At 41.1% G+C, this 15,754-nt stretch overlaps 1 protein-coding gene across 2 annotated transcripts in view; it reads right to left on the bottom strand.

Moving 5' to 3' along the window:
• Positions 1–15,197, bottom strand: part of LOC110533522 (endothelial cell-selective adhesion molecule) — a 53,692-nt gene extending 38,495 nt beyond the window's left edge. For both annotated transcript variants that reach the window (XR_002474973.2, XM_021617814.2), the window contains exon 1: positions 14,693–15,197. Coding sequence is in view for 1 of the 2 variants with exons in the window: in XM_021617814.2 (XP_021473489.2) it covers positions 14,693–14,759 (67 nt within the window). In the remaining variant the exon portion in view is untranslated. The remainder of the gene's footprint in view (positions 1–14,692) is intronic.
• Positions 15,198–15,754: the final 557 nt, after the last annotated feature.

Below are 15,754 nucleotides of genomic sequence, written 5' to 3'. Positions count from 1 at the left end.
TGTCTCCTAGAGATGAACGTAATTTGGTGCGAAAAGTGCAAATCAAGAACAACAGCAAAAGGACCTTCTGAAGATGCTGGAGGAAACCGGTACAAAATTAAAACGAGTCCTATATCGACATAACCTGAAAGGCCACTCGGCATGGAAAAAGCCACTGCTCCAAAACCTCCATAAAAAAGCCAGACTACTATTTGCACATGGGGACAAAGATCGTACTTTTTGGAGAAATGTCCTCTGGTCTGATGAAACAATAATGACCATCGTTATGTTTCGGAGGAAAAAGGGGGAAGGGGGCTTGCAAGCCAAACAACTACCATTCCAACCGTGAAGCACTGGGTTGGCAGCATCATGTTGTAGGGGTGCCTTGCTGCAGGAGGGACTGGTGCTATTCACAAAATAGATGGCATCATGAGGGAGGGAAATTATGTGGATATATTGAAGCAACATCTCAAGATGCAACATTGACATTTCACATTCTTAAAATAAAGTAGTGATCCTAACTGACCTAAGACAAGTTGGGGAAAACTGAGTTCAAATATATTTGGCTAAGGTGTATGTAAACTTTCGACTTCAACTTTATTCATCGCCAAACCCACTGGCTCCAGGTCATCTATAAGTCTTTGCTAGGTAAAGCCCCGCCTTATCTCAGCTCACCATCGCAACACCCACACGTAGCACTCACTCCAGCAGGTATATTTCACTGGTCATCCCCAAAGCCAACACCTAATTTGGCCGCCTTTCCTTACAATTCTCTGCTGCCAATGACTGGAACAAATTGGGGGGGAAAATAAATAAAACTGAAGCTGGAGACTCATATCTCCCTCTCTAACTTTAAGCATCAGCTGTCAGAGCAGCTTACCAATCACTGCACCTGTACACAGCCCATCTGTAAATAGCCCACCCAACTACCTCATCCCCATTTTGTTATTTATTTTTGCTCTTTTGCACCCCAGTATCTCTACTTGCACATTAATCACTCCAGTGTTAATGCTAAATTGTAATTATTTTGCATCTATGGCCTATTTATTGCCTTACCTCCCTAATCTTACTACATTTGCACACACTGTACAGACTTTTCTATTGTGTTATTGACTGTTCGTTTGTTTATCCCATGTCCAACTGTTGTTTTTGTTACACTGCTTTGCTTCATCTTGGCCAGGTCGCAGTGGTAAATGAGAACTTGTTCTCAACTGGCCTACCTGGTTAAATAAAGGTGAAATAAAAAAATAAGTGTGCCATTCAGAGGGTGAATAGGCAAGACAAAATATTTAAGTGCCTATGGTAGTAGGTGCCAGGCACACCGGCTTCGGTGTGTCAAGAACTGCAATGCTGCTGGGTTTTTCCACACGCAAAAATGTTACATCAAACTTGACAACTGTGGGAAGCATTGGAATCAACATGGGCCAGCATCCCTTAACGCTTTTGACACCTTGTAGAGTTCACAAATTGAGGCTGTTCTGAGGGCAAAAGTGGGTGCAACTCAATATTAGGAAGGTGTTCTAATGTTTTGTACACTCAGTGTATAACCAACCATACACTCAACTTTGAAGTTGTCAGGGAAAACAATCCCAATTTCCGATAATGATAAGACTCAACAATAACACTGGACTACCGGTTTGTCTATCGTCACGTGAAAGTAGCAACATTCCGTGTTGCTTTTAATCAGTATTCCCAAAGACAGACATAGTAGCCGTGTTCCCTATGATTGGCAGGTAATGGGCGAAACAGTTCATCTGAAGGAGTAGGGTCACTTGATCAAGTGGAGGGATAATTAGACTGAATTATTGATAGCTTGTCAAGGAAAAAAATATTGTGGGATGTCCTTGACACCCACATGACTATTTTTACACTGGCAGTAAAGACCGATGAGGCGATGAGCCTCCTAGCACTGTTAGGGGCCTGATCATTTCTTAGTCTCATTTCTCGATGTGTCTTCCTTAGGTCTTCTTTGATGACAGGTAATGTTAGGGGGTAATACCGTTGCGATCTCGGAATCCGAAAATGTGTGTTATTAACTGCAATAGGAGGTTTTTATTTTCGGTGACGAATTCAACCGCCGAGGTCGGGAGACCCAAAGTGATTAAGGAGGAGATTAAAAGGAAAAGTATGAGACAGCCAGTCGTGTCACCCGAGTGGACATGGGCAAAATGAATAGAGATAAATGGATGAATCTCTGAGTCGCTGGTGGTGAGCGGGTTGCACTGGAAGAGCAAATAGCGGTAGGGTATGCAAAGAGCGTTATGGGGACTGATTAGGAGTTGGTCGCTGAATGTAACTTGGATGATTGCTGCATTGCATTTCTACAGTGCTTTTTCAACACATGGCTCTGTGAGACTGTTAGAGCTTGTGTGCGTCTACTCCTGCCCAGTTCAGGATAACAGTCAAACCAAACAATCTTCTAGGGAGTCGAGCATTACTACTTTCTGTCAAGCCTCATCTCAAAATGAGTGCAATTATGCAGCATCACGGGTCACGATAAGTCTGTCCTGGGTACGGGCTGAGACCAGGTCAAATACTGTGTCATGGATATATTTCAGGGCAAAGAGTAGATGTGGAAACCCAAACAAGATCTAAACCGAGTGGCCCACTAACCTTCCTTACTGTGCTTAATGATTAGGTTAATGGACATGACTCCCATGGATCGTAACTCCCTGAGAAATCAATAGCTGTAATGAACAGTCACTAATGAAGTTTCAAAACATCAATGACCACGTGGACTAACAAATGGCCGACCATCACACTTCGTCTTTGCATAAACCGTTTGTCTCAGTACAAAGCATTTGTAATGTACACGTTAAGCACCATTTGTGGCTGTCTAAACCTACAGTAGCAAAGCACACCCATTTACCTACAGATCTTATGCCTATTTTTGAATCCCAACGCTCAAGGTGGATAGTTCCCCCTCAAGGAAATGTATTATTTGTACGGCAGTTGGTTAACAGTAGCATTTACATATTTTCCTTCCACTCGCCAGAAAAACATTGAAGTAACACTAATCTAGACTGACTTCAGACTTAATCCTAATATATCCTGTTTAGCATTCAGTTTAAAAACTTCTACCTCTTTAAAAGACATCCAGAGAGATTATGGAGGCACTGTGTGGTACGGTGCTGTGCCTTTGTAGGCTATTGTAGATGCATACAGAAAAAACAAGTAACCACCAAACATGAGGAAATTCCTCAATCGCTAGCAGAAGGGGACAAAACCAAAAGGCAGAGAAAGATCTAGGGGAGGAGGAAGCGTTCAAAGAGGTTTGGGAATCACTGCATTATGCTAATGCAACGTCTTACAAAAGGTATAGCATAGTATGCATTTAGTTTACATCAGTTCCTAATACAGTAAGGGAAGCTACTGAAGCCAACATGACCATTCAAAACTGAAAGGGGCCACAGCAACGTTGACTAAACAGTTGGCGACAATGACAGAAAAGTCAACCCCGGAGGCAAATAGTCCTCAAAAATCAATGCCTTTAGTGGCCATTTAATGCTGGTGGGGCATTGTCTACTACAAGTGATGACAGAAAGTGACTTCTGGGCCCAAAAACAGCTTATCAAGCACTTCCTTTGGCGAGGGTCATGGAAATTACATTTGTACAATACTATTTTAGTGAGAACACACTTGAGGTTCCTAATTCAATTAGCATCCCATGTTTTATCTCAAGGCTGCAGTCACTTCTGTGTAGAATTAAGAAGTATGATTTAATTATGACAATTCTCAGACAACAATGACAGGGTGGGAGATTGACAGAAATTGTGAAATTGGGATATCTTTCATACTTTTCTGCACAAGGAGCACATTATAAAATGTGTGTACAGCACACTAACACTCTGGGGATGCCTTACATAAACAACAATTACAGTTCAAAAGAGAGAAAGCTGCACCTCCGAACTCCAAACCACACACACACTATGGCTCCAGAGGACTGTTGTGTGACCAAAAAACAGAAATCCTGTAATTACACAGCACCATGGGAAGGCTGAGAGGACTGGAGGGAAGGTAAGAGCAAATAAAAAAAGTTAAAGCTACAAAGTAAAGGCTTGCCTATGGATCTATATAACACACACCCCCACACACTACATGCTTTCACCTCCTATCCCAGCTTGTTTTCAGTGTATTGAGGTGTACTTGTTCTAACCTCATGGCTGACCTGAGGTGCTGATGAGACGCTTGAGCTCCAGCCCTCTGGGGAGGGAGGAGGGAGGCTGACCTGTCCACCCTGGGGTAAAGTTCTGCTGAGCAGGCAGAGGGGCCAGCTGTGAAAGACATGCAAGATGCACTAATTTGTTTACATCCCTGCAAGTGAGCATTTCTTTTTTGCCAAGATAATCCATCCCTTTGACAGGTGTGGCATATCAAGAAGCTGATTAAACAGCATGATCATTACACAGGTGCACCTTGTGCTGGGGACAATAAAATGCCACTAAAATGTGAAGTTGTGTCAACATAATGCCACAGATGTCTTAAAATTGAGGCAGCGTGCAATTGTCCACCTGAGCTGTTGCCAGATAATTGGATGTTCACTTCTCTACCTTAAGCTGCCTCATTTTAGAGAATTTGGCAGTATGTCCAAGAGGCTCCACAACCGTAGACAATGAGGTTGTGTGGGTGAGCGGTGCCACAAGGTGGCAGTGGGGTTAAGGTATGGGCAGGCATAAGCTACGAACAAAATTGCATTTTAATGCAGAGATACCGTAACTAGATCCTGAGGCCCATGGTTCTTCCCATACACCGCTATCAATTAATGTTTCAGCATGATAATGCGTGGCCCCATGTCATAAGGATCTGTACACAATTCCTGGAAGCTGAAAATGCCCCAGTCCTTCCATGGCCTGCATACTCAGACATGTCGCCCATTCAGCATGTTTGGGGTGCTCTAGATCGATGTGTATGACAGCGTGTTCCAGTTCCCGCCAATATCCAGCAACTCAGCCAGAGGAGGAGTGGGACAACATTCCACAATCAACAGGCTGCTCAACTCTATGCGAAGGAGAGGTGTCGCGCTGCATGAGGCAAATGGTGGTCACACCAGACACTCACTGGTTTTCTGATCCACACCCCTACCTATTTTTTTATTTATTTGTAAAGGTATCTGTATTCCCAGTCATGTGAAATCCATAGATTAGGTCCTAATGAAAAACAATTTCCAAGATTTTTGCTGAATTTATATGTTTTGTTTAACTTCTTATGGCTGCAGGGGCAGTATTGAGTAGCTTGGATGAAAGGTGCCCAGAGTAAACGGCCTGCTCCTCAGTCCCAGTTGCTAATATATGCATATTAGTATAGGATACAAAACACTGAAGTTTCTAAAACTGTTTGAATGATGTCGGAGTATAACAGAACTCATATGGCAGGCAAAAACCTGAGAAGAAATCCAAACAGGAAGTGGGAAATCTGAGGTTGGTCGATTGTCAACCCAGCACCTATTGAATACACAGTGGGATATTGGTTATGTTGCACTTCCTAAGGCTTCCACTAGATGTCAACCGTCTTTAGAAACTTGAATGAGGCTTCTACTGTGAGGTGGGGCCGGATGAGAGCTCTTTGAGTCAGTGGTCTGGCAGAGAGCCAGGTCCTGGTCACACGCATTTCACATGATAGCGACCTGCGTTCGATTGCTTTTCTACAGACAATGGAATTCTCCGGTTGGAACGTTAGTTTGAAATGTTTCTACGACCTGTAATATAACTTTTTGAAGTTTTCGTCCGACGTTCGGCTGGACCTGCACGACCTTTTGGACTTGTGTACTAAACGCCCTAACAATAGTAGCTACTTGGACATAAATAATGGACATTATCGAAGAAAACAAACATTTGTGGAACTAGGATTCCTGGGAGTGCATTCTGATGAATATTTATAAATGTTATTTCTGAAATCTGTTGAGTCCAACACAGCGGCTGCATTAAGGAGAGGTATATCTATATTTCCATGTCTAACAATTGTATTTTCATCAACATTTATAATGAGTATTTCTGTAAAATGTGGCTCTGCAATATCACCGGATGTTTTTGGAACTAGAGAACGTAAAGCGCCAATGTATACAGAGATTTTGTTATATAACTATTAACTTTATACATACATGTATTGTGTAACATGAAGTCATATGAGTGTCATCTGATGAAGATCAAAGGTTAGTGATTAATTCTCTCTCTATTTGTACTTTTTGCGACTCATCTCTTTGGTTGGAAAAATGGCTGTGTTTCTCTGTGAGTTGGTGGTGACCGAACAATCGTTTATGGTGCTTTCGCTGTGAAGCCTATTTGAAATCGGACACTGTGGTGGGATTAACAACAAGATTACCTTAAAAACGGTATAAGATACATGCATGTTTGAGGAATTTTAATTATGAGATTTCTGTTTTGAATTTGGCGCCCTGCACTTTCACTGGCTGTTGTCATATCGATCCCGTTAAAGGGATTGCCATGCTATTCCCTCCTGTCTGCAAGGCTCTGGTCTAGCTAGCTGGGGCTTTCATAGAGGTCAAACATTTTTAAAACTAACCCAATATAGACAGCCTTTCGTTTCCAATAGGCGCAAATTAATCATGGTGGGCAGAACAAGCATGGATGTGGGCAGAGCCAAGCACCAGCTAGTGAGATCATATTGGCATGTTCTAGCATGTATTTGCATATTGTTCTCTGACATTACCGGTATGCTGCAGTAGGAGGATTGGCTGATGGCGCCTGGGCCTTGATTTGCCATATGGGATTGCAGTGGATTTCAGAGGACATTAGTCATTTTATAGCAGAGGGGAAACAGTGGGGTTTTGCCCATAAAGGAAATCCAGGCTTAAGGCACACTTATCCAATTGCTATTAAATCGACTCAGATTCCTAGCTATATCACCTGTCCCAACCAGAATGACAAATAGGGGACAAGGGATAAGATAAACACTGGTATCTGTCCTTCATTCATCAAAACAACATGTGTTTGTTTGTAGGGGGGGGGGAGAGACCTACACACAGGTCAAGATGACACTACAACTATTATTTTAAACACTAATGGCTTTTGTCATAGTAAAAAATAAAAATAAAAAAAATACAGTGCCTTGCGAAAGTATTCGGCCCCCTTGAACTTTGCGACCTTTTGCCACATTTCAGGCTTCAAACAAAGATATAAAACTGTATTTTTTTGTGAAGAATCAACAACAAGTGGGACACAATCATGAAGTGGAACGACATTTATGTGATATTTCAAACTTTCTTAACAAATCAAAAACTGAAAAATTGGGCGTGCAAAATTATTCAGCCCCCTTAAGTTAATACTTTGTAGCGCCACCTTTTGCTGCGATTACAGCTGTAAGTCGCTTGGGGTATGTCTCTATCAGTTTTGCACATCAATAGACTGACATTTTTTCCCATTCCTCCTTGCAAAACAGCTCGAGCTCAGTGAGGTTGGATGGAGAGCATTTGTGAACAGCAGTTTTCAGTTCTTTCCACAGATTCTCGATTGGATTCAGGTCTGGACTTTGACTTGGCCATTCTAACACCTGGATATGTTTATTTTTGAACCATTCCATTGTAGATTTTGCTTTATGTTTTGGATCATTGTCTTGTTGGAAGACAAATCTCCGTCCCAGTCTCAGGTCTTTTGCAGACTCCATCAGGTTCTTCCAGAATGGTCCTGTATTTGGCTCCATCCATCTTCCCATCAATTTTAACCGTCTTCCCTGTCCCTGCTGAAGAAATGCAGGCCCAAACCATGATGCTGCCACCACCATGTTTGACAGTGGGGATGGTGTGTTCAGCTGTGTTGCTTTTACGCCAAACATAACGTTTTGCATTGTTGCCAAAAAGTTCCATTTTGGTTTCATCTGACCAGAGCACCTTCTTCCACATGTTTGGTGTGTCTCCCAGGTGGCTTGTGGCAAACTTTAAACGACACTTTTTATGGATATCTTTAAGAAATGGCTTTCTTCTTGCCACTCTTCCATAAAGGCCAGATTTGTGCAATATACGACTGATTGTTGTCCTATGGACAGAGTCTCCCACCTCAGCTGTAGATCTCTGCAGTTCATCCAGAGTGATCATGGGCCTCTTGGCTGCATCTCTGATCAGTCTTCTCCTTGTATGAGCTGAAAGTTTAGAGGGACGGCCAGGTCTTGGTAGATTTGCAGTGGTCTGATACTCCTTCCATTTCAATATTATCGCTTGCACAGTGCTCCTTGGGATGTTTAAAGCTTGGGAAATCTTTTTGTATCCAAATCCGGCTTTAAACTTCTTCACAACAGTATCTCGGACCTGCCTGGTGTGTTCCTTGTTCTTCATGATGCTCTCTGCGCTTTTGACGGACCTCTGAGACTATCACAGTGCAGGTGCATTTATACGGAGACTTGATTACACACAGGTGGATTGGATTTATCATCATTAGTCATTTAGGTCAACATTGGATCATTCAGAGATCCTCACTGAACTTCTGGAGAGAGTTTGCTGCACTGAAAGTAAAGGGGCTGAATAATTTTGCACGCCCAATTTTTCAGTTTTTGATTTGTTAAAAAAGTTTGAAATATCTAATAAATGTCGTTCCACTTCATGATTGTGTCCCACTTGATGTTGATTCTTCTCAAAAAAATACAGTTTTATATCTTTATGTTTGAAGCCTGAAATGTGGCAAAAGGTTGCAAAGTTCAATGGGGCCGAATACTTTCGCAAGGCACTGTATCTGTGGTGGTAAATTAACAGCCACGAAAAGTTTAGCTGAGAACTCTCTAGGCAAGTAGTGTGGCCTGCAGTTTATCACAATATACTCTACTTCAGGCGAGCAAAATCCAGAGACTTCCTTAGATTTCATACACCAGCGGTTTACAAATATGCCGTCCATGTCGTCATTCAGCCACGATTCCGTGAAGCATAGGATATTACAGTTTTTTTATGTCCCATTTGTAGGATATTCGTGATCTTACCCCGTCTAGTTTATTGTCCAATGATTGCACGTTGGCGAGTAATATTGGCGGTAACGGCAGCTTTCCTAGTGGTCTTCTGCGGGTCCGGACGAGGCATCCGGCTCTTCGTCCTCTCCGTCGCTTCCTTTTGATTGGGATGTCTGCCTTGTGGGTTGTTTGGAGAATTTCGTGTGAGTCCTACTTGATGCTGCGGTTGTAGTTGTAGAATAAATAAATCTTTGTCTAATCCGAGGTGAGTGATCACTGTCCTGATATCCAGAAGCTCTTTCTGCCGTAAGATGGTTGCAGAAACATTATGTACAAAATAATTTACAAATATTGAGGAAAAAAACCACATCATAGCACAATTGGTTAGGAGATCGTAAAACGGCGGCCATCCCCTCCGGCGCCAACTTCATTGCACATAATGTCAATCAATGTCTCTAGAAACAGGGGAGTGATAAATCGTTCTGGCAGAACAATGAGGCTAGTCATTATCGTCGAGCTGGGTAATATTAACATTTGCTTGTGCACTGTCAGTTTATATGTTAGGACTGTATTGTGTCATCAACCAGCGTGTTGCTTGTTCCATCTACCTATCACATCGTCTAACAAGTATAGCCTTTTGAATATAAATTATTTGTTCAGAAAGTAAAAAAGGTAATTCAATTTAGGTCTAATTATTCAATAAGTGCAGTTGAAGTCAGAAGTTTACATACATTTTAATGCCGTTTCACAATTCCTGACATTTACTCCTAGTACAAATTCCCTGTCTTAGGTCAATTAGGATTACCACTATTTTAAGAATGTGAAATGTCAATAGTAGAGAGAAATTATATTTCAGCTTTTATTGCTTTCATGAAATTCCCAGTGGGTCAGAAGTTTACATACACTCAATTACCATTTGGGAGCATTGCCTTTAAAAATGTTTAACTTGGGTCAAAAGTTTCTGGTAGTCTTCCACAAGCTTCTCACAATAAATTGGGTGAATTTTGGCCCATTCCTCCTGACAGAGCTGGTGTAACTAAGTCAGGTTTGTAGGCCTCCTTGCTCACACATGCTTTTTCGGTTCTGCCCACAAACTGTCTATGGGATTGAGGTCAGGGCTTTGTGGTCAGGGCTTTGTCATCCTTAAGCCAATTTTTGACAACTTTGGAAGTATGCTTGGGATCGTTATCCATTTGGAAGACCCATTTGCAACCAAGCTTTAGCTTCCTGACTTGAGATGTTGCTTCAATATATCCACATAGTTTTAATCTATTTTATGAAGTGCACCAGTCCTTCCTACAGCAAAGCACCCCCACAACATGATGCTGCCACACCTGTGCTTCACGGTTGGGATGGTGTTCTTTGGCTTGCAAGCATCCCCCTTTTCCCTCCAAACAGTTATATTTTTGTGTCATCACACCAGAGGACATTTCTCCAAAAGTACGATCTTGTCCCCATGTGAAGTTGCAAACCGTAGTCTGGCTATTTTGGAGCAGAGGCTTCTTCCTTGCCGAGCGGCCTTTCAGGTTATGTCGATATAGGACTTGTTTTACTGTGGATAAAGATCATTTTGTATCGGTTTCCTCAAGCATCTTCACAAGGTCCTTTGCTGTTGTTCTGGGATTGACGTACAAAGTACGTTCATCTCTAGGAGCCAGAACACGTCTCCTTCCTGAGCGGTATGCACGGTCCCATGGTGTTTATACTTGCGTACTATTGTTTGTACAGATGAACGTGGTACCTTCAGGAATTTGGAAATTGCTCCAAAGGATGGACCAGACTTGTGGAGGTCTACAATCTTTCTTCTGAGGTCTTGGCTGATTTCTTTTGATTTTCCAATTATCTCAAGCACTGAGGCACTGAGTTTGAAGATGGGCCTTGAAATACATCCACAGGTACACCACCAATTGACTCAAATGATGTCAATTAGCCTATATCAGAAGCTTCTAAAGCCATGACATCATTTTCTGGAATTGTCCAAGCTGTTTGAAGGCACAGTCAACTTAGTGTATGTAAACTTCTGACTCACTGGAATTGTGATAGTGAATTAATCTGTCTAAACAATTTTTGGAAATATTACTTGTGTCATTCAAAGTAGATGTCCTAATTATAGTTAACTTCTTGATGCACCCATCCCGTTACCGGGATAATTTTCATCAACATCCGCTGAATTATAGAGAGCCAAATTCAAATTAAATTACTAAAAATATTGAATTTTCATGAAATCACAAGTGCAATATAGCAAAACACAGCTTAGCTTGTTGTTAATCCACCTGGCGTGTCAGATTTCAATAAAGCTTTTCGGCGAAACCATACCAAGCGTTTATGTAAGGACATCTCTCTCAGTAGACAAAATATTACAAACAGCTAGCTGCCGAGTAGATTGGTCACGAAAGTCAGAAAAGCAATATATTAAATCGCTTACCTTTGATGATCGTCGGATGTTTGCACTCACGAGACTCCCAGTTACACAATAAATGTTCCTTTAAGATAATTTTTATATCCAAAATACCTCCATTTGGTTGGCGCGTTATGTTCAGAAATCCACAGGCTCGAGCGGTCACGATGTCGCAGACAAAAATTCCAAATAGTATCCGTAAGGTTCGTAGAAACTTGTCAAACGTTTTTTATAATCAAGCAATCCTCAGGTTGTTTTTACAATATATGTTGATAATATATCAACCAGGACTGTAGCTTCTTCAATAGGAGAGAGAGAGAAAATGGCTGTTCCGCATGCAAAACTCTACTGGCACCCAGCCATCCACTGACGCAATGGGTTCTTTCTCACTAATTTTTTCAAAATAAAAGCCTGAAACTATGTCTAAAGACTGCTCACACCTTGAGGAAGCCATTGGAAAATGAATCTGGTTGATATCCCTTTAAATGGAGGCAAGGCATCCAATGGATGCAGGAAAAACAGCACTTCCTGGTTGGATTTTCCTCAGGATTTCGCCTGTAATATCAGTTCTGTAATACGCACAGACAGACAATATTTTGACAGTTTTGGAAACTTTAGTGTTTTCTATCCTAATCTGACAATTAAATGCATATTCTAGTTTCTGGGCCTGAGAAATAGGCAGTTTCAATTGGGTACGTTTTTCATCCAAACACAAAAATACTGCCCCCTACACTCAACAAGTTAACAAGACATTTGTGGAATGGTTGAAAAACAAGTTAAACTTATGTTGGAATTGTTATGTAAACTTCCAACTTCAACTGTATGTTCTCCATATACATTACTGATCCAAATTATCCAGATAACCCTGAACCAACTCTTGCGATCAGACTGAAAAAGCAAAAAGCTTTCAAGTGTAACAATACTGGTACAGCTTTCCTTTGACCCACCTTACCCACTTCAGTAATTAGCAAAAACAAGTCCAGGGACATCAACTTGTGGGGGGGAAAAAATGAAACTAATTTATTTTCAGAATGAGATTCTGTAAAGTACTGGAAACACCACAAGGTCATTTAAACAGTTACAACATAATTATGTAGTCAACCAATTGAACTTAGACTAATGGAATTCAAATGAGCTAAACCAAAACGACTAGGGTCTGACTTGAAAATCCTAATTGATTTAGGGATCTCGGGACAATGTAAATAACATCATGTGGTGGGCCTATGAAATATGATTACTGTATGTCTTATAGTGCCTGACATGGCAACATGTCCTGCTGTGTTGAAAGAACAGAGAGCATGCTAAAGTTACAAATTAAACAAACCTAGCTTCTAAATGACCAACTGCGCAAGAAGCTGCCATGAAAACAACAATGCCACACACACACGCTGTGCAGCAGTGTACTAACAATACTCATTAGTATAATGTCGCATACTTTAACTCAAGTTCCAAGACACTAGTTTTCCCAACTTCATACACAAAACTAATTTACATTATTCGTTAATCATTTGATTGAAAAGGCAAAAAAAACACCACAGGTTATCCTGTTTTCAAGAACACAAATTCCTTACATGACTAATTATGAAACATAGCCATAGGGATGAAGGCATGCCAGGAGATGGCTACAGATTGTTACACCAGATAATGTGATTTTACCACAGAGTTTTGGTATCCAGTACTGGGAGTTACAGTTTATGTACCGTTTAGTGTAGCACAGAATTTTAGACCAACCAAGTCACCCACACATCTTCTAAAATGTACGTGTCCAACAATTTTTGCGCCAGCATATTTTAAATAGAGAATCTCTCATTGATTGAGACACGTGGTGCTGCATGTCATGATGACACTCACCTGTCTCGGTCAACGAGAGAAGATTTGAAATAGACAAGATGGCGACGTACACATTGCTGGATTACTTCATGGAGAGTTCATTTTAGTAACGGAGCATTTTCTAGATTCAAAACGAACCACCTGCAACTGGACACAGACATTTTAGAAGATACATGTTTGCACAACAATGTAGTCATTGGAAACACTTTAGAACAAAACATACTCGCAATTTTCACATATGTTGATGTTGGGGTGGTGCTGGAGATGAGGAATATGACATTACCCTTCAAGGTTGGTTGAACATTATCTGTGCTACACCAAACAGTACCTAACCTGCAACTCCCAGTAATGGATACAAGAACCTGGTGAATCACATTACCCTGGTGTAACAATCTGTAGCTTGCCCAGAGAATGAGCAATCTTCCTGTTAGCAGGATGCTATTCACAACCATTTCCTCCCATGCTTTGGCCCTCAGGGGACACACCTGCTGTAGAGTCAAACAGCTGAAGTAAAGGCCGAAAACTCATGTTGAGAAATTTGTATTATAATAGCAATAAGTCCGACAGGTTATTGTTCAGCTACCTAGCAGTTTTTTTCTACACTTCATACTCAAGACAAGAGTGTGAGAATAGATTTCATTAACCATGTGTCAAGGAATGAGTCCTTGTAATACTCCTTACTATTTGAAATACTATTGGCAATGCCTCACCTGTTAAGGTGAAATAAGCTAAAGGGTGAGATTGCCTGCATCAGCACATGTGATTGTTTTGGAAACAAAAGGATATAAACTGAAGGATAAATTTGACAAAAACATTACCGATTTAAAATAGGTCAAGTGTACAATATTTTGAAAATTGTGTCCAATTCTAAAACCAGACAAATGGCAGACTTTTTTTTAACATGGTCAATAAACAAAATTAGTACCATAATTAGGGTTGCAAAATTCCAGTAAACTTTCTCAAAATTACAAGGATTTCTAGAAAACCTGATTAGAGGATTGCTGGATTTCCTGTTATTCCCTCTTTATTCCAGTTCTTTCAACCAGGATATCTGGAAAACCTGAGAATGTGGGTAAAATTCCTGGAATTTTGCAACCCTGTTGTATTTAAAACGTGGTTAAATTGTAAGAGTAATCTCACTAGTATGACCAAGACTGTTGACGTTAGAAAGCTTGACAGTGACGAAACGACACTTTGCTAAACAGTGTAAACCCACTGTTCAGGCAGTGTCTGTCCATCTAATAAATTAATTGTTCTTCCCTGCCTCAGGGCTCAGAATTATGCATAACACACTTGTTTCAAATCCCATGGAAAACAAACCGATGTTTCAGATTTAAATCAGAATGTTAAATTGAGGAATATTAAATCGTCCACTTCTCCATATTTCAATTATTCATTTTAGTATTACTGGCTATTCGGTCTTGTAGGTTCCTGTCATTCAGAGGCACCAATAAAAAAAATTATATGTTGTCGGTGTTAGCTCGACAATTTTTGGTTGGTTACAAACACCTTAAAATATCCACAATAAGCAATTGAAAAACAACACCACTTAAGAGAAGAAAATGCGTTAATTCAAACTCAAAATGACCATCGTCTTACCTGGAAAATACAAGAGAAATGCAAGTGACAGCAAGGTGCCAAATTTCCGCAAAGTATACATCTCCATAGTTCAGTATGCGCCTTCGGTCACCCCACAATCTCTGTTTCCAGTAGTAACGTATACGGTCTTCCCGTTATCAGTGCGCAATTTCACTTTGGGTAATGTGAAGTCTTTCAATTTGCTTCCTTCCGCCAGAGAAAAGACAAGGGGTAGCGCGTTTACAGTAGGCAATGTGACCTCAGCGGCAGTTGACGTGACAGACTCGCGTTTGGCGTTCAGCATCGGGCGCGAGGAATTGTTCCAGTGAACGACTTCGGCAAGTGCCCAAGCCTACAAAAATGTATTCGTCAACTTTCCCTTTTACGCTTTGGGACATTGAATATTTGGATAAAATGGTTGTCATCATGAGAAAGCTCTGCACTGCCACCTCAACGTGCGCCACCTGTGCTCATTAGCAACACCCTCTCGGAATTCCTCGCAGCGCACTACCGGTGCAGCAGTTCTATTTAAGCGTTAATGCCCGAGGAGATGAGGTATATGACCAATATACCAAGGCTAAGGGCTGTTCTTGCTCTCGACGCAATGTTGAGTGCCTGGATACAGCCATTAGCTATGGTATATTGGTCATATGTAGCCTATACCACAAACTCCATAGGTGCCCTATTGCTATTATCTGGTAACCAACTTAATTAAAACAGTAAAAAGTTAATTTTGTCATACCCATGGTATATGGTCTGAGAACCCATGGCTTTCAGCCAATCTGCATTCAGGGCTCAAACGACCCAGTTTATAATCCCAAATAGAACCGTGGTACATTGGTACACATGATTGCATATTGCACAGCCTAGGCCTACATATTATGTAAGAGATAAACTCCCATGTTCTGTACATTAACTAGGAAATACATGAAAGACAATGCAGCCAGGACTGGCTTAATGCAGTGGCTTACCGAGGCTAAAGCCCCTGTGCCCAGGCCTGTGGGGGGCCCAAGATGCAGCAAAAAATAAACATAAAAAGGAAATATATACAGTATATACAGTGTATTATACAGTATATATTAT

Source organism: Oncorhynchus mykiss, chromosome 10, assembly GCF_013265735.2.
Source record: "Oncorhynchus mykiss isolate Arlee chromosome 10, USDA_OmykA_1.1, whole genome shotgun sequence".
NCBI lineage: Eukaryota > Metazoa > Chordata > Actinopteri > Salmoniformes > Salmonidae > Oncorhynchus > Oncorhynchus mykiss.
The sequence above is the reverse complement of the archived record's forward strand: the minus strand, read 5'-3'. Positions and strand labels throughout refer to the sequence as shown.